Source organism: Papio anubis, chromosome 13 (genome assembly GCF_008728515.1).
Source record: "Papio anubis isolate 15944 chromosome 13, Panubis1.0, whole genome shotgun sequence".
NCBI lineage: Eukaryota > Metazoa > Chordata > Mammalia > Primates > Cercopithecidae > Papio > Papio anubis.
The window spans coordinates 25,634,007-25,658,724 of NC_044988.1; the positions used below are offsets into that span (position 1 = coordinate 25,634,007).

Here is a 24,718-nt window from a genome sequence, read left to right on the forward strand (position 1 = left end):
ATAAAATATAAAAAAATACAGTCTCTTTTAAATTTAGGCATTTTAATGATATTAAACCCAGTTTTGTCTATATGTAAACACTTAACCAGCATACAACTCAAATTATACTCTAGTTCACATATATGTATGTTGAAATATATTATTAATTTATTAAATAAGTTTATATTAGTAACATGTACCTTAAGGATTTGTAAAGACATGCCAGACTTCTTGATCTGGGTTTTTTTTGGAAATGATTTTTATGCAATAATATTCTGCAGTGTCCATTTTAATTGATTTTTCAAAAACGAACTAAGAAGATATAAAAGCAGTTGGTTCTCTGGAAACTTGTGTGTAAATAAATGTAATTTCTTCTTTGAATCTTTAAAATGTAAGTTAGTTGTATCTTAAGAATTTTTCATTTGTTTTGGTCAAGTTTAAATTCTGCTTCTTGACAGCTAATTCCTATGGCTTTTGTATTACATTTTTTAAAATTCTTTTTTTACCCCCTAGATTTCGACCTCATCAGGATGCAAACCCTGAAAAACCACGTGTTGCTGCTCTAATCGACAGGCTCATTGCTTTTAAAAATAATGATAATGGAGCTTGGGTCAGAGGAGGAGATATTATCGTTCAAAATTCAGCGTGGGTATTCTCAACCAAGTTATTATATGATGACACTGATGTATTTTCAGATTTTTTTTAAAGCCGGTAGCATGAAAGCACAGTGATGATTCTTGGAATCATATTATTATTATTATTATGAATAGACAGGACAAGCTCTAAGGAAGTATGCTAGAGTTAAAAGACTACAAATGTTTGAAGTAGTCTCATTCTGGTGCCTTTTTTTTTTGAGACAGAGTCTCGCTCTGTCGCCCAGGCTGGAGTGCAGTGGCCGGATCTCAGCTCACTGCGAGCTCCGCCTCCCGGATTTACGCCATTCTCCTGCCTCAACCTCCCGAGTAGCTGGGACTACAGGCGCCCGCCACCTCGCCCGGCTAGTTTTTTTAGTATGTTTAGTAGAGACGGGGTTTCACCGTGTTAGCCAGGATGGTCTCGATCTCCTGACCTCGTGATTCGCCTGTCTCGGCCTTCCAAAGTGCTGGGATTACAGGCTTGAGCCACCGCGCCCGTCCTTTGGTGCTTTTATTGGAACAGAACTTGTCCAGTGACATGGGAGTTTTTGATGAAATTGAACAGAAACCGGGAATTTAACTTGATATAACAAGTATGGTCTTTGTCAGAGAGCTAAATAAAACTACCTGGATTTTTTCCCTTCATCTTGAAAACTCCTTAGTTTTTCTGATGCTCTTCTATTGCCATTCAAAATAAAAGCTTTATAATTCCACCGCAGTAATTATGTCTTAACTACCTGGATCTTTTCCCTTCCTCTTGAAAACTCCTTAGTTTTTCTGATGCTCTTCTATTGCCATTCAAAATAAAAGCTTTATAATTCCACCTCAGTTGACTTATGCCTTAACATGACTTGAGGCAGTAAGTATCTCACTTTTTTTCCCATTTGTATAATTTTAGGAGTGGTCTCATGCATGTTAAGCTAAGATTTAGTGTTCAACAGTCTAGAAAAATGTGTGTGTGTATTTTTTTTTCTGGCACTGAAATTAGCTTCTTGGCATTTCACGTCATTTCTGCCTTTTTTCATCCAAAAAACTGATATTGTGTTGAAGCTGTAGAAATGGCTTCAGAATCATATACCACAGTCTAATTGTTTTAAAAACATAGTTATGAAAATAATAATTATAGCTAATACTTTGATACACTGCTTACTGTCTGCCAGGCACTGTTCCAAACATTAGAAATTATTATTTTTTGAGACAGGTTCTTGCTCTGTCACCCAGGCTAGAGTGCAGTGGTGCAGTCATAGCTCCCTGCAGCCTCAACTTTCTATGCTCCAGCAATCCTCTCACCTTAGCCTCCCGAGTAGCTGGGACCACAGGCATGTGCCACAACTCCCTGCTAATTTTTAAATCTTTTGTGGAGACAGGGTGTCCCTGTGTTGCCCATGCTGGTCTTGACTTCCTGAGATGAAGCGATTTTCCTGCCTCAGCTTCCCAAAGTGTTGGGATTACAGGCATGAGCCACTGCACCTCACCAACACTAGAAATTATTTAGTATGTTTAATACTCTCAAGAATCCTATGAGGAAGGTTATATTTTCATTTCAACTTATAAATGGGAAAAGTGAGAGATAGAGGTTGAGTAGCTTGCCGAAAGTCACACAGCTATAATTGGCAAAGCCAGGATTTGAATTGGGTGCCGTCACTGCAGATTCTGTGCTCCTAGTTATTGTGAAATCAGATTTTTGTGTGGTAGTGTAGAGAGTAAATATTGGGACCTCCTGGATTTCATGATAATTAAATATTGAGAGAATTACCTCTTTTTACATAATATGGTGAATTAAAATGTTCTTCACTTTCTTTTCTTTTACAGATTTGCAGATAATGGAATAGGACTGACCTTTGCCAGGTTTGTAATTGCTTAAAAATACTTATTTTAAAGCTTTAAGTTAAATAACCCTTGATTTTTTTTTTCTGATAATACACAGGAATGTTTTATCATTTTTTAACAGAAAAAAAATAGCACCCTCTTCCTGATACCACTAGAGGGCCAAAAATACATTTTTTCTTGATTAATTGAATTCATACCAAAGTACTAGGTTAATATAGCTGGAATTTCACAGAAGGATAATTTTTGCTTGGAAGAAAGCACTTTTGATTTAGACTAAAGTTCTTAAAAAGTAGGGGAAAAAAGGAAGGGAGTAAAAGTAGGGAGAAAATTAAAAAACTAATATTTTCTTTCTTATAAGCTGCTCTAATTTAGCAACAGTCTTTAAGAACTAAACTTTTTGTTCTATATGTTTTTCTACAGATAATAGTCATTCTAGTTGTCATGCTAAACACGCTTGTCATTTAATTCTTATAGTCAGGACAAGTTTGTTCTCCTCATTTTCGGTGTTGTTGCCTGAGACTAGAGCAATCAATTATTGCTGCTAAATTAAAGTTTGTTTATATGTAGTTTGTAAATCATGTATTAATTCATATGAGGGCTGGGCGTGGTGGATCAGAGGTCAGGAGATCAAGACCATCCTGGCTAACATGGGGAAACCCCGTCTCTACTAAAAATACAAAAAAATTAGCCGGGCGTGGTGGCAGGCACCTGTAGTCCCAGCTACTCGGGAGGCTGAGGCAGGAGAATGAGGAGTGAATCCGGGAGGGGCTTGCAGTGAGCTGGGATGGAGTGCCACACTCCATGCTGGGTGACAGAGCAGACTCCATCTCAAAAAAAAAAAAAAAAACCAGGCGTAGTGGCATGCCTGTAATCTTAGCTACTCTGGAGGCTGAGGTGGGAGTATCCTGTGAGCGCAAGAGTTCAAGGTTGCTGTTCCAGCCTGACCAACAGAATGAGACCCTGTCTCTTAAAAAAAAAAAAAATTATATATATATATTTATATATATGTGTATATATATATAGTAAGAGGGGATATGTATGTATATATATTAAACTATAAGTAGGTACAGGTATTTTTATAGTTTAAAAGCAATTTCAAGGCTGAGTGTGAGGGCTCATGTCTATAATCCCAGTATTTTGGGAGGCTAAGGCAGGAGGATCACTTGAGGCCAAGAGTTCAAGACCAGCATGGGCCACATAGCAAGACCCCATCTCTACAAAAATTTTTAAAAATTAGCTAGGTGTGGTGGCAGGCATGTGTGGTCCCAGCTACTTGGAAGGCTGAGGTGAGAGGATTGTTTGAGCCCAGCAGGTCAAGGCTGCAGTGAACCATGTTTTTGCCATTGTACTCCAGCTTGGGCGACAGAGCAAGAACCTGTCTCAAAAAAAAAAAAAGCAGTTTCTGAAGACTTGTGAATATGTATGAGAAAAAGCTATTGACTTCTTTTAAAACTTTTAGCTTTTCAGTTATAGCATGCCTACATTTGGGAATACATTTAAACTTTCTAGAGAAATGTAGCTAATGATTGTTCTCATGTTAACAGTGATGGAAGCTTTCCAAGTGATGAAGGTTCCAGCCAAGAGGTATCTGAATCACTCTTTGTCGGGGAGAGCAGGAATTACGGCTTTCAGGGTGGTCAGAACAAGTATGTAGGCACTGGAGGAATAGACCAGAAGCCTCGGACATTACCCAGGAACAGGTAAGCATTGCTTTAGCTGTAGAGTGTCAAATGTAAGCAATAAAGGAAAACCTAATCCTCAGGGGAGTTTCTGTACTAATCCTGGATGGCTTGGTTCCTACTGTGAGACTCTTTTCCTATTTTATTATTTATTACTACTACTACTACTGCTACGACTACTACTATTATAATTATTATGTGTATTATCCTCCTGAAATTTTGGAGCATTCGTTATTAAACATTTCATAGATTTAATTATCAATTTTATAACAAAGAAACCTCTCTTGTTTCTCATTCCTTATATAAGACCTTATATAAACTGTTTTCTTCTTCCTTCTTGAGCCATAGAAAGTTGCCAAACCCTAAACTATGACGTTAGGTCAGTTTTTCCTCAATGTGTGTTGTTGGTTTTCAGAAATAGCTACTGGAAAAAGGAAATTACCTACTGAAAAGAGTCCTAGGAAATGAGAGTTGATCGATGCCAAAGTTACCTCAAACCCCCTCCACGGCTGTCTAATTAATGGCGGTTTAGATGTTGAAGGGAACGGCTAGGCTCTTGGCATGTTTTCTGTCGTCATCATCATCACAGAGTCATTAAAATTGTACTTAGCACGTCTTCAAAGCTTTAAGGAAACTATTAACTAATAATTCATATCTCAGTTCTGAGGCACAGTTTGGACTTCTCATTTTACTTGTGAGAAAACCAGGTAGAAAAATATTCAACAGTGTTTTTAGGCCTCACATCTGAGCCCATGTCATAATTCTTCAACAATCAACTCCCCTAGAGGAGTACTATTGCTGGATGTTGGGCTGGAACAGGGCAGAGGAATGGGGCAAACAGATTGCTAGCTTTGGGGAGTAGTGGTGCAGAGCGAGGACTTGGAGGAGGGCTGTACTATTTTCTGGAGAAAGGTCACTAGGCTTGGCTGCTCACCTCTTGTGCTTGTCGTTGTGGAATATTGAGCACTGCTATGTGCTACACTCTGTGTGGAGCTCCTGTTAGCCCTTAGAAGCCACTGGGAAAAGAACCTCATGGATGTTTTCATTGCTAACGTGTATTAAATGCTTATGATATGTCAGGCCCTGTTGTAAATATATTTACTTAATCCTCACAAAGCTCAATGAGATAGGCACTGCCAGCATCCTGTTTTACAAATGAGTATCTTACTAAAGGTAGAGGAGGTGGAATTCAAACCCAGTTAGGTTGTCTTCAGTGCTGTGCTCTTCACAATTAGGCTCTCGCTGCTGCTTCTAACGTGTAGATTTTTTAAAAAGCTGTATTGGTTGGCATATGGGCTGCAATGTGATGGTGGCCAAATCAATTCCACTCTGTGTTTTATATCGACCTCCAGTTTTGTTTCAAAATGCTTTTTGCTGTTTGGTAAGGAGGATTTTCCAAAATCAAAATTTCTCATTGATTAATGGAATCTGCTTTAATCTTATTATATCTTTACAACCTGTGTTAGTCCATTTTCACACTGCTGATAAAGACATACCTGAGACTGGGCAATTTAAAATCAAAAGAAAGAGGTTTATTGACTTACAGATCCACACGCCTGGGGAGGCCTCACAATCATGGCAGAAGTCAACGAGAGCAAGTCACATCTTACGTGAATGGCAGCAGGCAAAAAGAGAGAGCTTGTGCAGGGAGACTCCTGTTTTTAAAACCATAAGATCTCGTGAGACCCATTCGCTATCATGAGAACAGCACGGAGAAGACCCGCCCCCATGATTCAATCATCTCTTACTGGGTCCCTCCCACAACACGTGGGAATTATGGGAGCTACAAGATGAGATTTGGGTGGGGACATAGAGCCAAACCATATCACAATCTTTTCTACAGGGGAGAACCATGTTGAGATGTACGCTTAGAAATATTAAATACATCATGATGTGAAGGTTTTTAACTAGGCTATTTGGTTTTCTTGCTAGCATATATGCTTTTGCTGTAAAACATTGCCTAGTTGTAGAATAATTAGTTGCTATAGAGATCCTCTGCCATGCAGTTAAAGAATTAATAGGAGAGGAACTTAAGGAATTCAGAATATTACCAGTTCCTATACATTAAGTATGGTTATTGATTTATGATTAGTAGGCTAAGGAGTTTGTGTTTGAACAGAAAGGGGAAAATGAATAAAACAAAATTCTCAGTCTAGCTAAACCTGTTGTCATGGTAAGCCTTGAGGGCTCATGCTTTCACACTTTTAAGTGTATCATTTTACCTTTGTACTGTCATTTAGTGGCTTAAGAGTCAGTTCCCTGCCTAAGCAAAGGCTTGTCTTTTGTTCTCATGGCTGGAGATTTGGAAACAAAGAGCAAAGTACCTGAGGTTCCAAATAAAAGATCTTAACTGAGTTGATTCTAGGAAAACAAAGTCACCTCTTCAGAGAGGCCTCCATTCTGTCTAAAATAGCATCTTTCTCCCCACCCAATCCATCATAATGTCGTGTCTTATGGTCTCTATAGCACTTATTTTCTGAAATGATCCTTTGTTTTTCTGTTTGTCTTTCCCACTACACCGTATGTTTCATTTGATCAGGGATCTTGTTTTGGTTCCCATTGTATCCTAGAATTTTGCATAGCGCATACAGGATATTTAGCTGTATTCATAAAACAAGTAAATGAAGTGCTGCTAAGGGGACAGCCCATGTGCATTAAACAAAATCTTGTATTTCCACAGGACATTCCCAATTAGAGGCTTTCAGATTTATGATGGGCCCATTCACCTCACCAGGAGCACTTTCAAAAAGTATGTGCCAACTCCAGATAGGTACAGCAGTGCAATTGGCTTCCTCATGAAGAATTCCTGGCAGATAACCCCCAGGAATAATATCTCCCTCGTGAAGTTTGGTCCACATGTAAGTATGTTCTGTCGTTCCTATGTAGTGACTATGGTGAGAAAAGGAGGGATAGACAAAAATGCAAAGGATTTGCACCGAGTCTGTGTAAGTGGGAGGAAAAACACACACAGAGGCAGCTCCTAATTCCATGCACACTCTCCCATTGAGTTCAAGGTGAGAACAGAAGTCCCGTGTGACTTGGGGTATGTTTGACATTCAAGTCATACCTTGATAGGGAAAATGACTTCAAGAGATGATACAGAAATTATAGAGTTTCATAGGAACAAGAGGACATACAATTTTGGAAAATTCAGTGAAATATGCTGGTTGGGTAGTCCATTTCCACTAAGAGATTTGGGTCCTTCCTGCTATTTTACTTGTCTGAGGGCTATTCTTCTGGGGAACTAGAGGATAAGAGGTTGGGAATAAAGCAGATTACTGTGACAGTGTGATACAAATTAGGTTATTTCTTTTTTCTTTTCTGTTTTTTTCCTTTGAGGCAGGGTCTCACCCTGTCACCCAGGCTGACGTGCAGTGATGTGAATGGTGGCACAATCATGGCTCACTGCAGCCTCAACCTCCTGGGGTCAAGCCATCCCCCACCTCAGCTCCCTAAGTAACTGGGTCTACAAGCATATGCCACCACATCTGGCTACTTAAAAAAATTTTTTTTTTTTTAAAATAGAGAAAGGGCCTCATTAACCTGGGCTGGTCTTTAACTCCTGGTCTCAAATGATCCTCTCAACTTGGCCTCCCAAAGTGTTGGGAATATAGGTGTGAGCCACTGCACCTGGCTGAAATTGGGTTACTTCTGATATAAACTGTTGGAAGGTTTTTATGAAGATGGCAGATAGACTATAAAAATTACCATTTACAGTACAGTAGCCCACAGGAATCATTTTCTTACCAATTTCACCAGTATCACCTGTACCTGTAACACACAGGACGATCTGATTACATGCCCCCAGCCTTTCATCATCTTGCCAGTTCCATGATGGCAATGGCACGAGAAAGAGAAGTCTCAGGACATCTAGCTCCCTGCTCCCACAGGCAGCCACACCTGGGAAATAAATTCTCATTCTCTCATTCACATCCACCCACAAACTTTATAGTTGCCCAATTTAAAATAGAGCTTGATAGGTTTATCAAAGTCTATGTCTGGTTTTCTGCAACAGCTTGGGCGTGGATCAGAGGCACAGGTACAAATTGGAGTGTCAGCTTGGTTGGCTGGTTCTTTCTTAGGCCATGTGACTCCAGGGGAGGGGTAGGACTAGGCTGGTAGAGGGCATCCACATAAATCAGCAGGATGAGTCTTGGATCACCTGTCCAGTGTGGAGACTTGCTGTTTCCTTACTGCCCACGTGGACCTCCCCATAGTTCTCCATGTATCGCGATCACTGGCATAGGCATACTGAAAAGCGGTTTGTTAGCCACTGTATTTGTTGTCCTAAAGTTATAACAGCATAAGACAATCCATAGTGTTTAAGTCCAGCAGTTCATCCAGTCTAGAGTTTTCTATGGTGGGGGTGCTCTGAAGCTTATAAAGGGAGCAGTTTGCAAAATTTGCTTTACTTAAAAGGGTGGAAAATATGCTGTAAACTTTTATCAGATTTAACCACGTAGGAAAAGAGAAAAAGTATGGAACCAAGAACTTGCAGCTACTTGTCCTAGATGTCACAGTTTTCCATTGAGTTGCTTATCATTTAGATGTTCTGTTGATTTAAAAACACCCCAGGGCAAAAAGTGCATAAAAGCATTTAAGAGATATATCTGCGTGACTTGAATAGTATTAGTATTATATAATTTACTGTTAATGAGAAGCAGCTAAAGGCTGTAAAGCATGTCACCTGCAGTCCATTTTGCAGCTGTGCATTATGTGTTTGATAAAGGCTTTAAGTAAACTCCACTGGATGTGAAAATTATTGAGCTGAGTTTGGTCTGTATTGAGGAGTAAAATAGTAGTATGGGCTTTTTAGCAGATTCAAGTGAGTTTATCAGTAACTCAGCCATACTAAGCCAACACTTAAACTGTGTTTCTGTTTTGACCTGTACTTCTCTGTTTATTTTTTTGGTGGGGGGGAGTCATATGAACAAGTAACTGAAGCATTTGGAGATAAAATGATTAACTAGCTCTGAAGATAACTTGTCATAGATTTTTATTTCATTGAGGTATAATTAACATATAGGGGAATGCACAGATCTTACATGTACGGTTTATAATTTTTAACAAATGTATATGACTACATAGTCTCCCTTCAGTTTTGTCTGGGGAACAGGTAATAGTTTTTAAGTGGGGAAAAGAGGAATACAAATAAAGATGACGTTTAACATTTGCCCATTAAATACCATAAGGTTTTGGGAAATTCCCCCCAACCCCAGTATGTCATTAATTGAGTAGAAAGCTCAGGTTGACTTGAGTGCCATAGCTGACAACTATGAACTGTAACTCAGAACTGCTCTAACCTTAAAGCAATCACAATGGATCTGCAGTTGGGTCACGGCAGGGGATGCTGCGATGGCAGGAGCCCTCACTTTGTGATGTCTTTCTTTTTCACTGTGGTCAGGTCTCTCTGAATGTCTTTTTTGGAAAGCCTGGTCCCTGGTTTGAAGATTGTGAGCTGGATGGTGATAAGAACTCCATATTCCACGACATTGATGGCTCTGTGACAGGATACAAGGATGCTTATGTGGGAAGAATGGACAACTACCTGATCCGCCATCCAAGCTGTGTAAATGTTACTAAGTGGAATGCAGTGATCTGCAGCGGGACCTATGCACAGGTAGGCTTAGCAAACGTATAATGCCCAAGTTCCTACCAGCTCCTGCCAGCACTGCTTCTGTGAGAAGTACTCTTCAGCTTTTCAGCGTGATTGACATTTTCCAAAGTGTGATCTATCTTCCTGTCCTGTCCTGTCCTTTCTTTTCTTTCTTTTGATTCATTAGGAGTCATAGACTCCTGGAATTTTTCTTAAAACTCCCCAACTCCAGATCTGTTTAAGAGGTGAAAAAGTGAGTCCCAGAGAGAACAGCTGATTTACCGTGGGTTAAAGTGGTTGGAACATAGTTGGGGCAAGAACCCATGTTTCTTGACTCTTAGGTTTTCTTGCCACACTACAGCTGTGCCCTCTATGAGGTATTTTTATCCTTTGCTTTTGGGGTCATTAATCTCTACTTAAAGAATCTGACTTTTGAGCAAAATATCAGTAGGTCACATGAAAAGTGAGATGTTCCCGGGGACAGAGCTGGAGATTAGGAGTGAGTGGATAAGAAAGGAATCTAAGGAAAATTTCCTAATTATATTATGATATAATGTCTATGAAAATATGGAGATGATATCCATTGAGAAGCATCTCTTTGAAGACATTAAGCATTAATGTGTATTGATGCCTAGTATAAGAAGATGAACTAATTTGCAAGGTAATAATATATAGTTAAGAGCACAGACTCTAGAGCTAGACTACCTGGGTTTGAATTCTGGGTTTGAATTTGTTATTTTCTAAAGTATGCATTGGGCAAGTTGATTAACTACTCTATGTCAGTGCACAGTGGGGATAATAGTAGTTACTCTCATAGGAGGCTGTTGTGAAGATAGACTACATGTGTATATGTAAAGCATTTAGCATAAGGCCTGGCACATAGTTCAGTGCTTTGTTGCTCTTAGTATTATTTAAGGAGAAGAGCAGTAAGTTGCAAAGGTGATTTTAATAGTCAAATTTTAGTGGGTGGAAGAGATTGCAGAATGGAGGTACCAGTTGCCCAGGATTTTGAAAGGAGAAGATCCTCCCCTCGCGCTCTGCCCCATGCAGACAATTAAAGGGTAGGAAGTTTTTTTTTTTTTTTTTTTGAGACGGAGTCTTACTCTATCACCCAGGCTGGAGGGCAGTGGCACAATCTCAGCTCACTTCTAGCGCCGCCTCCCGGGTTCACACCATTCTCCTGCCTCAGCCTCCCAGGCAGCTGGGACTACAGGCACCCATCACCGTACCTGGCTCATTTTTTTGTATTTTTAATATAGACAGGGTTTCACCGTGTTAGCCAGGATGGTCTTGATCACCCACCTCGGCCCCCCAAAGTGCTGGGATTACAGGCATGAGCCTCTGCGCCCAGCCAGGATTAAATAATAGACTGTAATCCCAGCACTTTGGGAGGTTGAGGCAAGTGGATCACCTGAGGTCTGGAGATCACCTGAGGTCACCAGCCTGGCCAACATGGTGAAACTCCATCTCTACTAAATAGAAAAAATTAGCCAGGCATGGTGGTGGGCACCTGTAATCCCAGCTACTTGGGAGGCTGAGGCAGGAGAATCGCTTGAACCTGGGGGCGGAGGTTGCAGTGAGCTGAGATCGCACCATTGCACTCCAGCCTGGGCAACAAGAGCGAAACTCTGTCTCAATGATGATGATAATAATAATAATAATAATAAATAATAAAAAGCTTTTAGTCTTTTTGAAGCTACAGTTTTGGCTAAAGTTCTTGCCAGCCATGCGTTTTCATGCATGTGTGCATGTGTGCATACATCTGTCTGTCTGTCTTAAAGTGGCAGGTACGCACTAATGAAAACGTTATATTTTTTAAGTGATCATAAATGTTTCTATAAAATATGTGGTTCTGGTAGCTCTTTTATAAATTACCATTGCGACTATCAATATGACATATTTTTCATTTATTCAACATTCACTCAGTAAAGCATTCAGTCCTTTGAATATCTAATGTATTTGAGAATATTAACCTGATATATATTACAAATCAGAGTAGTAATTCTGTTTTTATTTATAGATGAAGAAAGAAAGAAGTCATCTAATACTCCTCAGGGGTCACTGGGAATGGTAGGACCATAGACCAGAAATTTACTCCTGAGAATTTGAAATTTGGGCCAGAAGCCCAGATCTGCTGCCATTTGTTGTTACTTAGAAATGATGTAGTATGCCAAAAATGGGAGCAATTGGATCTCGAGATAGAATGATCATTATTTAACTATTTGTAACTATTTTTTAGTGGAATATGTGCTTTTTTTTTTTTTTTTGAGATGGAGTTTTGCTTTTGTCGCCCAGGCTGGAGTACAATAGCACTATCTTGGCTCACTGCAACCTCCATCTCCCAGGTTCAAGCAATTCTTCTGCCTCAGCCTCCCAAGTAGCTGGGATTATTATGGGCGTGCACCACCATGCTTGGCTAATTTTTGTATATTTAGTAGAGATGGGGTTTCACCATATTGGTCAGGCTGGTATCGAACTCCTGACTGCCAGTGATCCGCCTGCCTCGGTCTCCCAAAGTGCTGGGATTACAGGCGTGAGCCACTGCTCCTGGCCAAATATGTGCCTTTTGATGACCTGAGGGATAAAGGTGCTCAGGGAGAAAGATGGTGATATAGGGAGAGTTAAGGTTACTAAGGCAGGGGCCAGATATGCAGTGTATGTATAGCCTCATATATATATACACACACACACAAAAAAATGTACATATAAATATACATATACATAAATATATAAAATTAAATATATGTTAAACATAAATGTATGTTTAAATTAATATATATTATATATCAAATATATATTTAAATGAAGACAATCAATAGTCTTAAAAATGTTTCCTGTCTATTTTAAATCTTTAAGTGGTGTCAGAAAAGTATTAAATAATTGAGGTAGTTAAAAAGGACATAAAATTGAGGAGTCGATAAGATTATAGAAATAACGGGAAAATACAGCAGTATTGTAGATTAAATGTCAATACTCTGCAGCTGCTTTAATATTCTGGAGAATTTGGTTACAGATACTGATTTGTTTTAGGAGATTTGTTCTAAGAATTTTCCTTTGTAGGATACATTTGGGGATGGCTTTGTTTTGGCATGGCAAGTAGCTCTAATGCCACTGGAGTACATTCAGGACTTTCAAATTTGTCTCAGTTTAATATGTTTTTTCAGTTGTTGCACAGTACTTTATAACTTTTTTTTTTTTTGAATGGGTGAAAAATGGCTTTGTGGCCTGACGTAGGTCATGGAAAATTGAAAGCCAAAACTCTAAGATATATAAATTTTTCATCTCTTGGTTTAGAGGAAAATCTCTTAGATTTGAGTAGAGGATATCAGTTTTCACATTAGTTTACTAATTTTTTTTGTATGTGTGTTCTTTAGACTGAGAGATTTCTTTGACAAGCTGTGTAAGCCACAGAAGTTTTATATTCTGATGAATAAGCTGGCCTGTAGTGGTGGAAGCGATGATGAAGATCTTGGCTAGCAGAGCACATGGTCTGTTTTTACCATTTCTGGTTTAAGTCGGCTGCACTATACGTGGCTTAGGATGTAGTTGGCCGCTGCTCACTTAGTCTGGCACAGATCACAGAATCTCCCTTTTCAAAGTCGAGACACTTGACTTTGTGCTGAAAATGTCTGTTTAGCTATTTAAATTTTCATTCTCTTCCCTTCTTGGTTATTTTTTCAAGGTCTATGTACAGACATGGAGCACTCAGAATCTTTCTATGACCATTACACGAGATGAGTATCCGTCCCACCCTATGGTGCTCCGAGGTATTAATCAGAAGGCTGCCTTTCCACAGTACCAGCCTGTGGTCATGCTGGAGAAGGGATATACCATCCACTGGAATGGGCCAGCACCGCGGACTACATTTCTATACCTCGTCAACTTCAACAAGTATGTTTCTGTTACTGTTATTTCAAATAGTTGAGCAAGTAGTAATTTAGTGGAGAAAAAGAATAACTTACATCTCCTTTGCAGCAAACAAAGAAAGCCAATTTTATGTACTTTGCTTCTCTTGTGGGGAGGCTGTATATTTTGTGTTTATGGAATTAAGAGATTATACAAATTGAATCCTGTCATTTCAAAAGCATTTTTTTCCCTCTGTGGTCAAGTTATTATGCACATTAAGCCATTCAACAATAGGTTTTAATACAGTCTGCGGAATGCTTTAATTCCCTGTAGCTGGGATGGGAAGTAGTTTTCTATGTAGTTCCAGCAGAACATTTGCTTACCTGAAAAATTAAAAGATTTTTGAGGCTGAGTTTAGACTTGTCAGAAGAAAGTGGTGGGACGGATTAGTAATGCCTGTAGGGGCAAGGAGTGAAAGAGTTGGGACATGAAGGCCAGGTATTTGCTAGCCCTGCCTGAAGGCACTATTTTATCCCTTCTTGATTTCTCAGTTGTCTGTTCTAATATCACATGCAATCCAAGGCGCTATTTTTATAATTGATTTATTCAAGTGTTTATTGTGTGTGAGTTGACATAAAGATGAATGAGAGAAGTACTTGCCTTCTAGGAGTTCACAGTAGACAGGTAGAAAAAACTCAAAAACCAAAGCTATTTTTTAGTGGACAAATGATAGAGCAACTATTAAATAATTCTGCCTAAAGGAGTTGAGCCAGGCGGCGGTGAGGAATGATTGTGATGAAGCAATCCATCTTGTTCTATTAATAAAAGCACAGTGTTGGGAAAGGGCCAGTTCTCCTGGGGGAAATGATAGATTCAGTGTGATGGGGACATAGGGTGTATCAGAGGAAGTGACAGAAGGTGAAACTAGGAATGTGGGATGGGACTATTTAGAAAGGGAGGGGTAAACCACATGTATCTTATCAATCTAGATACATGTGGATATTAACCCATGCGACTCCATGAAACTGCTGAGATATGTACCTGAAAAATTGAAATGGCTTGTTCACCTGAGTTGTCATCAAGCCCTGACTTGTCAGAACACTCTTAAAACGTCCAGTTGAAATGAACGGAGTAGGACTAGAGCATATAGGAATTCAGCTTTAAGCAAGTCACCTCCAAGGATGATGAACATTGTGGCAGATGCCCTTGTTCTGAGATTGTTAGGGTTCTGGCATGTGCTCTGAGCTGAACTATTACCATTACTGTTACTGTTTTCCTGTAATCCTTGCTGCGGCCCTCTGTGCCCCACCCACACAGTCAACCAAGCCCAAAGGCCAGTCAGTACTCATTCCTGCCTCTTCTTTTTACCTCATCACTCCATCTTATCAGTAACGGCACCCTGTTGGTTCCAGCTCCTAAAGTCATCTACATCTGTCCACTTCTTTCTACCCACAGTGTTTGTGGCTAAGTCAAGCCATCATCTCTTGCCTGGCTCCGTGGAGCAGTCCCCACCTCAGTCTCCCCACCTCCAATCCTTAGTCCATATTGTGGCCAGAGTGAGATTTCTGAAAGCCCAATCTGATATCATCAGTGAGTTGCAGAGAAGTCAATGAAAGAAACAAACCATTGTCAGAGAGGATGGAGAAATGTCAAAGGGTGATCAGTACTCTTTAAGTTATATTGGGCAGAATTATGAATTGGAGGTGAGGTATGACAATAAAATGATATGCAGTGTTCTGTAAAGTGCTGTGCATACCTTTCCATCAAATACTGAGCAAGTAAAAACATTTTAAAGTAAAAAAAAAAAAAAAAGCTGAGCCTAGAAGTTTCAAAAATCCACATGGGCATGAAATTCAGTCATACTTGTTTAATTAGCTGAAACTTTATAAAAATTACATGATGGTCAGAGGCAAAAGGAAGAGATGGACAATTTTTTTCCCCCTCAATTTGAGATAATTATAGGGAAGTCATAGATTTTGTCATAATGCCATTTCTGAAAAATAACGCTTTTAGAAGTTATGAAAGCAGTACTTATTCATTCAACAAAATAAGGAAAATGGAGAAAAACATAAAGAAAATGGAAATAATCTATAGTCCTCCTAACCAAAGCGAGGTAAACATATATAAACATATATAGTATACATATATAGTATATTGTAAACATATATAGTATATTCCCCTCTTTCTAACCTCAAGTTGCTTTGTGCCTATGAATGTGCCATAATTTTTTTAACTTACCCTATGAACATTTAGGTCATTTCTCCTGCCCACCCCCTACTCCCCCTCCCCCCGCATTTTGCTGCTATAGACAATAATTCATAGAACATCTCTTCTTTTATATCTTTTGTCTGCATTTTCTAATTATTCTTTAGTGGGATTATTTTTTTCACTTTAAAACCTAGGTAAGCAACATTTTTTTTTTTCTTGAGACAACATCTTGCTCCATTGCCCAGGCTAGAATGCGGTGGTGCAATCTTGGCTTACTGCAGCCTCTGCCTCCTGGGTTAAATTAATTCTCCTACCTAAGCCTCCCAGGTAGCTGGGACTACAGGTGTATGCCACCACACCCAGCTAATTTTTGTACTTTTTGTACAGATGGGGTTTTGCCATGTTGCCCAGGCTGGTCTCAAACTCATGCACTCAAGTAATCTACCTACCTCAGCCTCCCAAAGTGCTAGGATTATAGGCATGAGCCACTCTGCCTGGCTATATGAAGAATTTTAAGGCCTTGTTACATATTGTTTAAACATTTTTTAGAATGACAAAAAAGTTCGGGAAATAGTGATGATGATTGAACAACATTGAGAATGTACTTATTGCCACTGAACCATATGGCTAAAAATTATTAAAATGGTAAATTTTATGGTATGTATATTTACTATAATAAAAAGGTCAAAAAGAAAATGATAAAAAGTGGAAATGCTTTTAATGATTTTTAAAAAGGATTAATTTTATATTTAAGGACACTAAGAAAATCCTATGGCAATTTAGTGATAAGCATCAAAAGCTTTAAAAAGGCATATACCTTTATATCCAGCAATTTTCCCACTAGGAACTCATCTGAATACATTTATAAAAGGTAAATTTATATTTATAAACAAAAAAATTCTTTAGAATGCTTTTGCCAGTGTACAGTTCCACTCTCCATATATTAGTGTTTCTATCTTGTACACCTATACCCAACCATCTCACTTAATTTTCTTATCTTTTTAGAGTGTCTAAGTATATTTTATCCAACTTTTTAAAATGTTCTTTGAAATCCTGTTAAAACTAAGAATTTTTAGGTCTGGGCGTGGTGGCTCATGCCTGTAATCCTAGCACTTGGGAGGCTGAGGTGGTGGATCACCTGAGGTCAGGAGTTCGAGACCAGCCTGACCAGCATGGTGATTCCCCGTCTCTACTAAAAGTACAAAAATTAGCCGTGCATGGTGGTGTGCCCCTGTAATCCCAGCTACTCGAGAGGCTGAGGCAGGAGAATTGCTTGAACCTGGGAGGTGGAGGTCGCAGTGAGCTGAGATCGCGCTACTGTACTCCAGCCCAAGCAAAAGAGCAAGACTCCATCTCAAAAACAACAACAACAAAAAAAATAAAAAAAAAATTTTTAAAGGCTTGTATTTTTGCTGTGTATCTATTGATATGAGAAATTTGAGCAACAGATGAAGGTAGGTGATCTGTTACTATGCCATGGTTCAGAACTTCCACTGTCAGTGGCCCACCATACCGAAGAAATTTAAGGAGGACAAAACCATGGGCAGGAAGTGGAAGAAGTGGGGCATGAAGGGCAGTTATTTGCATATGCTATACTACTTAACAGATAATGTCTCAAGTGTAAACTAATTTTTTTATATGTCCCCTTTAAAGGAATGACTGGATTCGAGTTGGCCTTTGCTATCCGTCAAACACAAGTTTTCAAGTTACCTTTGGCTATTTGCAGCGGCAGAATGGCTCATTATCCAAAATCGAAGAATATGAGCCTGTGCATTCACTGGAAGAACTGCAAAGAAAGCAATCGGAGAGGAAATTCTATTTTGACTCCAGCACGGGGTAATTCAGTGAAACCAGGCAATGAGAATTATTCCTATTTTTCTTTAATGGTGAAATTGCTAGTTCTTCAGCATCGCGGCTGTTTAGTAAAGCAGCTGATGTGGGTAATTCTCTGCACATCTCTATTAGAGGTTTAGAGGGGAACTAGAATGACTCGTAATTATAGTTGGCAGTAGGGATCGAGTGAAGATGTTTGCTGTGTACGTATTAAGGCAATTTAGAGAGAGAAATTATGCCTTGTCAATGAAGAACCAGTAGGCCCAGTTGGAAATTACAATAATTTTTTCCCATAATAGTTCTTCATATGATTATTTACATGTGATATAGTTCATATTTCAGTGAAAGCTCATTTTTCTCTTCCTGACTTAAGGCTATCTTTCAAGTTGACCTTGAGTTTTTGAAAATCACTGTATAACTGTGGAATATTTGCTTTCAACTTTCTCTAGGCTGCATCTTTCCACTTTTTAATTCCAATCCTGTTCTCCTGGGGTCCTGTTGGTTTTGACTGCTTTTACCCAGTTACAGTCTCTCAGCCTGTGGGCTATGGTAGGCTCCATCTCCTGTACTCTTCCAGCAGGTAGCATGTACCTTTAGCCTCTTCCCTCATGCAGACATTCCTCCTATATGCCATTGTCTATGCACTATAAAGATACCAATGGAAAGAAGACACATTTCTTCTGCAAACTCACAGTCCATTGAGGAATGTGGGCATGTAAAGCAAGACATTAGAGAGGGAAACGTTGAATGTTCCTGGTCCTATATTCAATGTGCCTTTTGGGCTGCCTCAAGTTCAGCCTAGAACAACCAGTGACATCCTGAGAGGGTGACCCTGGAGCTAATTCTTGAGAAACACTTAGGAGGAGATGGAAAAAGAAATGGGTGAAATGTCTTACACTGAAGAGATAGTGTGCACAAATGCATGGGGGCATGGCAGAACATGGCATTGCATGTTTGGGGAAAGGCAAGAAGTTCAGAGTGGGGAGAAGGGTGGGGAGAAGGGTGACGAGATTGACTTGGGGAATGAAGTTGGGGCTCAGTTGTTAAGTACCTGGTTAGCCTTTAAATAAGATGCAACTCATTTGCCCTCCCAGTCCCCCACCAGCCAGTGTTACCAGCTTAAAAGTTTTATTGTCATAATTGTCTCCAATTTTTAATTTTTTTTTTTTTTTTAAGAGACGGGGTCTCCCTATGTTGCCCAGGCTAGAGTGCAGTTCACAGGCACAGTTGTGGCACATTATAGCCTTGATCTCCTGGGCTCAAGTGATCCTCCCACCTCAGCCTCCCAAGTAGCTGCTGCCACCACACCCAGCATTGATTTTCGAGTTGTGATTAGACTTAAACAACCACCTGGACTTTCATTCTGTAGATGATAGAACTTCCAGATTCCCACTTGATTTTCCACAAGAATAAAAAAAAATCCACATTTGTAAGGATAGTCTGGTGACAAGTTAATGATTAAAAGTGTAAAAAGATGGGAAATACTTTCTGATCTGGGTATTTCAAGAATCCTGAGGTCCTAATTCCTTTTATTAGGTTGGTGCAAAAGTAATTGCGGGTTGTGCCATTTTTTTTTTTTTTTTTTCCTTTTTTTTTTCATGCTCTCAGTCCGAGAGATATTCGATGTGCCATTTGGGCTGATTTGTATCTCATATTCTCAACTTTGTACTGTTTATTGACCTCATATTAAAATGTGAATTCTTCGTCTCTAGTAATCAATCACACTTGATCATGTTTTTTAAGAATCTTGACTTCCTTTGGTTTGGAAGGACTGGGTTTGCTGACAGAGATTGAACTCTCACCTGGAACTTAGACTTTTTCATTCATCTTGGCAGTGGGAAGATAATTCAGAATGGGTGGGATGGACTGTTCATTTTGCCTGATTTGGTCCCTTAATATAGACTGAAGGAACCCAGGTCCATCTGCTCTTCGTAAATATCACAGGAATTGATTTGAGACTTTATCTTGCCTTAGCCAAACAAGTCACAGTTCCTGTTTTTATTATTTCAGTTTTGTGCCTTAACCAAAATGATTTATGAACGAGAACAACCAAAAGAATGAACCACACTAATTTACCAAATCCTAAACTCAACACATTATGTATAAAGTGTTCCAAGGAATTTTTGAACCAAACCAAATTTCATCCCCCCAAATTACCTATCGAACTAATTCAAACCAGAAATCAGCTTTGATATGTTCCAGAACAATGGAAGCAGGGTATGAAAGTATTTCCTAAAGTGTTACTGCATTTGACTTAGGACCCTTGAAAGATAGAAAGAAAACATAAATAACTTTATTCATTTTGTAATTTATGTTTTAAGGAAAAGTTACTATGGTGGAGGAATATCCCTTTTGGCCATGAACTGATTTGAGGAATTTTATAAGTTTTTGAGAGTAAGTCTAACTACATGGATTGGTTTCTGTTTCGTGCAGGTTACTGTTTTTGTATCTCAAAGCCAAAAGCCACAGGCATGGCCACAGTTACTGTTCATCTCAGGGATGTGAAAGAGTCAAGATCCAGGCAGCCACAGACTCAAAGGACATCAGTAACTGCATGGCCAAAGCGTACCCACAGTACTACAGAAAGCCATCAGTGGTCAAGCGGATGCCGGCCATGCTCACTGGACTCTGTCAAGGCTGTGGCACTCGGCAGGTAAACAAGGATGAAAAGTGGTCTGTGGCCAGGGAGAAAAAGTCGGAGAGTTTCTTTGCAATGGGAGCACTTTTCTTTGAAACATCTATGTTGCCCATTTATGGACACTGCATGGTATCACCTGAGTTTTGGCCCATGCTAAAATGTGAAGCGCATAAGAAGCAAACTAGTTCAAATTTATAATGGAGATACGTTCCCCTGTGGTACGTCAGTTTATCCTGAACAACTGCAGATTTTCCACAGTTTTAAATTAGAGGTTACTATGTTGGTCCTCATTTTTTTTCTTTCTCAGATGTTTGATTCTGTGGCAGTGTTACTGTTGGATTTACATGCCAGTGATATAAAAAAGATACTTTGTTTTGTTGGCACAGTGTGAAATTTCTTTTCAAAAATACAGCTAATATGAAAATTGTTTCCTTTTTATAAGGTGGAAATCCACTCATATGTTTGAAGCATATGCTATTATATCTATCTGTAATTGAAGTATAGACTATCACATCACTCTGTCATTTTTATTAAAAAAAAAAAAATACAGACTGACTTTGGTTAGAAATGAAAATGCTTCTTCTAACATTCTTGATTAGATGACCTCTAATCAAGAATGACTTGATGACTGGATCTCAAGAAAGCAGTGCAATGAAAGTGAACCCAAAATACAAACTAAAATTGGGCATACGGAAGGGGTTCCAAAGGAAATCAGATCAGTTCCAAGTGAAGAAACAAAGGATGGAGCTGCCCTGATTTATATTTCACACCAACAAATATGGGCTAAGGGAAATTGTTCTCAAAGTGTGGCCCCCAGACCAGCAGCATCAGGATCCCTTGGAAATTTGTGGAAAATGGGAATTCTTGGGCCTAACCTTCATCCTACTGAATCAGCAGCTGGGGGACTGGGGCCCGGCAATCTGTTTTAACCAGCCCTGCAGCTGATTCTGATACATGTTCACATTTGAGTTCCACCGAGAATTTTTTTTAAAAAGCAATAATTACCACAAATATGCATACTGCCTCTTAGTATGGAGAAAACTAAATCTTTCTTTTCATTTCTTACTATCCTAAGTGATTTAAGAAAACAAAATTACTTCCACTAATAAGTTCCATATTTCTCTCTTTTTTTTCCCATTATTTATATTCATTAGTGGCAGTAAGAGCAAGAAGAAAGAGGTGGATTTATGCTTCCCACTAGGATGTATGAGTTTGTTTGTTTGTTTTGCTTTTTGTTGATGTTGTTGAGATGGAGTCTCTCTCAGTTGCCCAGGCTAGAGTACAGTGGCACAATCTCGACTCTCTGCAACTTTGCCTCCCGGGTTCAAGGGATTCTCCGCCCTCAGCCTCCTGAGTAGCTGGGACTACAGGTGCATGAGACCACACCTGGCTAATTTTTGTAATTTTACTAGAGACGAGGTTTTGCCATGTTGCCCAGGCTGGTCTCGAACTCTTGACATCAGGTGATCTGTCTGCCTTAGTTTACCAAAGTGCTGGGATTACAGATGTGAGCCACCACACCTGGCCAATTTTTTTTTTTTTTTTGAATGGCAACTTTACTATCACAATCTTAGTCTCTCATATTTCTGAGCCACCTGTATTCTCTCATACAAGTAAAACCAAAAATAAACCAACCAGACAAAACAACACCAACAAAAACAACCCTGTATATGAAGGTTATATGATTCCTTGCCAGGCCAGTTTAATAATAAAATGTTAAAGTGACATTTTGAGATAATGTTTGTGGGGAAGTATATTTTCTAGCCTAATTCTCAAGCTGGATTTGTTAAGACCCCTCAATATTGAAGAGACTTTATATAATTTATAATAAACATTATAACTTATAAAAATAATTTAAGTATCATTGGAAATATTCTAGGCCTATGTTGTTAAATGATTCCATGCACTAATACTTAGCATTCTTTATCTTTTGTGCATGAAGCATTGATCAGAATTCATTTTTTAAAAATGTCTTGAGTATTGACTTTGCGCAGTTGCAAAGTAGTTGAAGTATCTGGGAATATCACTTCTACTTGAAAATTTGTGGGTAATTTTTACTTTTATTTTTAAAATATAGAGGCGGGTCTCACTATGTTGCCTAGGCTGGTCTCGAAGTCCTGGGCTCAAGCGATCCTCCCACTTTGGCCTCCCAAACTGTTGGGATTACAGGTGTGAACCACTACGCCCGGCCTAATTTTTGTTCTGACTGTCAAAACCAAACACATGTATATTAGGAGTAAATAGGAAAATTCACAAGAGTTTTTGACCCCAAACTTGGAGACTTCAAAGAACTATCCAGCTTCCGAATGCTACTTGAGATCATTTTGACTGTTTATTTTTTGTTTTTTGTTTTTTTGAGATGGAGTCGCACTCTGTCACCCAGGCTAGAGTGCAGTGGTACGATCTCAGCTCGCTGCAACCTTCATCTCCCAGGCTCAAGTGATTCTCCTGCCTCAGCTTTCCAAGTAGCTGGGACTACAGATGTGTGCCACCTGCCTGGCTGATATTTGTATTTTTAATAGAGACAGGAGTTTGCCATGTTGACCAGGGCTGGTCTTGAACTCCTGACCTCAGGTGATCTGCCCACCTCAGCCCCACAAAGCACTGGGATTACAGGCGTGAACTGCCATGCCCGGCTGATTGTTTATTCTTGCAGGGAAGTTGTTAACATTGGTTTATATGGACAGTGTACCTCTAAGTGTTAAACTGTGTGAGAATTAAGTGTTTTTGAATGAGAAGAGAGCCTTTAGGGAGGAGATAGGCTTTGGAGACTGGGAATAATTTGGAGGAGTACAGGGAAAAGGGAAGGGCATTCTTGGGAAGGGAACAGCATCAGCAAAGGCAGAGTGGCAAGAAAGAGGGTGGAGTGCTTGTGGGAAAGCGAGGCCCTGCCTGAGTGTAACAGGACAGAGAGAAATAGGGGCCTATCTGTAAGGCCTGGCTCTGTTTATGGAACACTTTGCAGGTCACAAAGAGGAGTTGAGACCTCCGCATGTACAAAGTTAGTCAATGTTTCTTAACAGGGTAGTCCTTGTTATCTACACTTTCCTCAGTCCTAGAGTGACTGAGGGACCATGGTCCGAAAGAAAACTTTAAAAAATATTTGTGCCTGTTTTTCCATAAAATGTTTACAAAGATTTAAATATAAAGCACATTTATGTAATCACTTATGGAACTGAAGTGAACAAGAATAATATTTATTTGAAACTGGTGTTGCTCCAGAAAATGAAGAACAAATATATACTTACTGTGTTAAGAATATCAAGATGGAATTCTAGGTCATGAAATATGTACAAAAAGTTCAGAATAAGAAATACAACCACTGGCTTTAATTATAATTAAGTTCATATTGAGGGAACCTTTTGGAGGAAGGTAAGAGTTGCCATAAATATGGAACATCTTCTCTGTCTAGGTGGTGTTTACTAGTGATCCTCATAAAAGTTACCTCCCTGTGCAATTCCAGTCACCTGATAAAGCAGAAACGCAGCGTGGAGACCCGTCTGTTATTTCTGTAAGTACTGTCTGGTGTTGTCTTAGTCTGTTCGAGGTGGTATAACAAAATGCCATGAACTAGGTAACTTATAAACAACAGAAGTTTATTTCTCACAGTTCTGGAGGCTGGAAAGTCCAAAAGCAAGGCATCAGCAAATTGAGCGTCTGGTGGCCTGGTTCATAGATGGCGCCTTCTCATCGCGTCCTCACAGGGTAGAACGGTCCAGGGGTCTCTCTCAGGCTTCTTTTATAACAGCACTGATCCCATTCATGGGGGTTACACTGTCATGTCCTGATCACTTCCCAAAGATTCTGCCTGCTAATGCTGTTACCTTGGAGATTAGGATTTCAACATAGAAATATTTGGCAGGACACAGACATTCAGACCAAGGCAGATGTGTACACTGTCACAGCTTCTTGCTTTTATCTTCTGTCTTGGTGACAGGAATTACTTCTGGCTATAGTCACTGGTTTGTAATCACATTCTGTATTATTGGTAGCAAGCAATACAATAGAGGTATAAATATCTCCTAAACATTTGTGTTTTTAAATAAATTTAAGAAGTATTTTTTCCTGAGTAGATTGTGTTTACCCATTAACCTTATTCTTTGAAACTTAAAATAAGCTTCAAGGTTGTTTAAGATATGGGAAATGAAAGTTTTAACATCTCTTCAGCCTTTTATTTTAAGGTTGCCTCTTCTCTATTTTTTCAGTTGAGGAAAATGAAGATGCAAAGTGTTAGTTGTCTTTTCTAAGTGACTTGATGGAAGTTTAGACATGAGTTTCGGTGTCAACACTAGCATTTGTGCATAGAGCAAGGTTAGCCAATGAGAACCAGGTCTCAGCATGTGGCCCGTCCAAAATCAGGTTGACCTAGGTGCCACCATACAAAGAACTCTTTGGGTGACAGGTATCCAGCCTTTCAACTAATACTCAGCCAAGGCCTGTGCCATCTCATGTGGTCTCTTTAGGGGCTTGGTTT

General features: G+C 39.3%; 1 protein-coding gene across 6 annotated transcripts in view; it reads left to right on the plus strand.

Moving 5' to 3' along the window:
- The window catches only part of CEMIP2 (cell migration inducing hyaluronidase 2), an 85,734-nt gene that overhangs the window by 51,241 nt on the left and 9,775 nt on the right, over positions 1-24,718 (plus strand). For 5 of the 6 annotated variants that reach the window (XM_009188930.4, XM_021927544.2, XM_003911798.5 and 2 more), the window contains 9 exons: positions 493-624; positions 2,427-2,462; positions 3,989-4,144; positions 6,804-6,981; positions 9,528-9,743; positions 13,402-13,610; positions 17,427-17,609; positions 20,040-20,259; positions 23,657-23,755. In XM_009188930.4, the coding sequence (XP_009187194.2) occupies positions 493-624; positions 2,427-2,462; positions 3,989-4,144; positions 6,804-6,981; positions 9,528-9,743; positions 13,402-13,610; positions 17,427-17,609; positions 20,040-20,259; positions 23,657-23,755 (1,429 nt within the window). Of the gene's footprint in view, positions 1-492; positions 625-2,426; positions 2,463-3,988; positions 4,145-6,803; positions 6,982-9,527; positions 9,744-13,401; positions 13,611-17,426; positions 17,628-20,039; positions 20,260-23,656; positions 23,756-24,718 lie in introns of those variants that run through there. The other variant, XM_021927545.2, reaches the window with a different exon arrangement.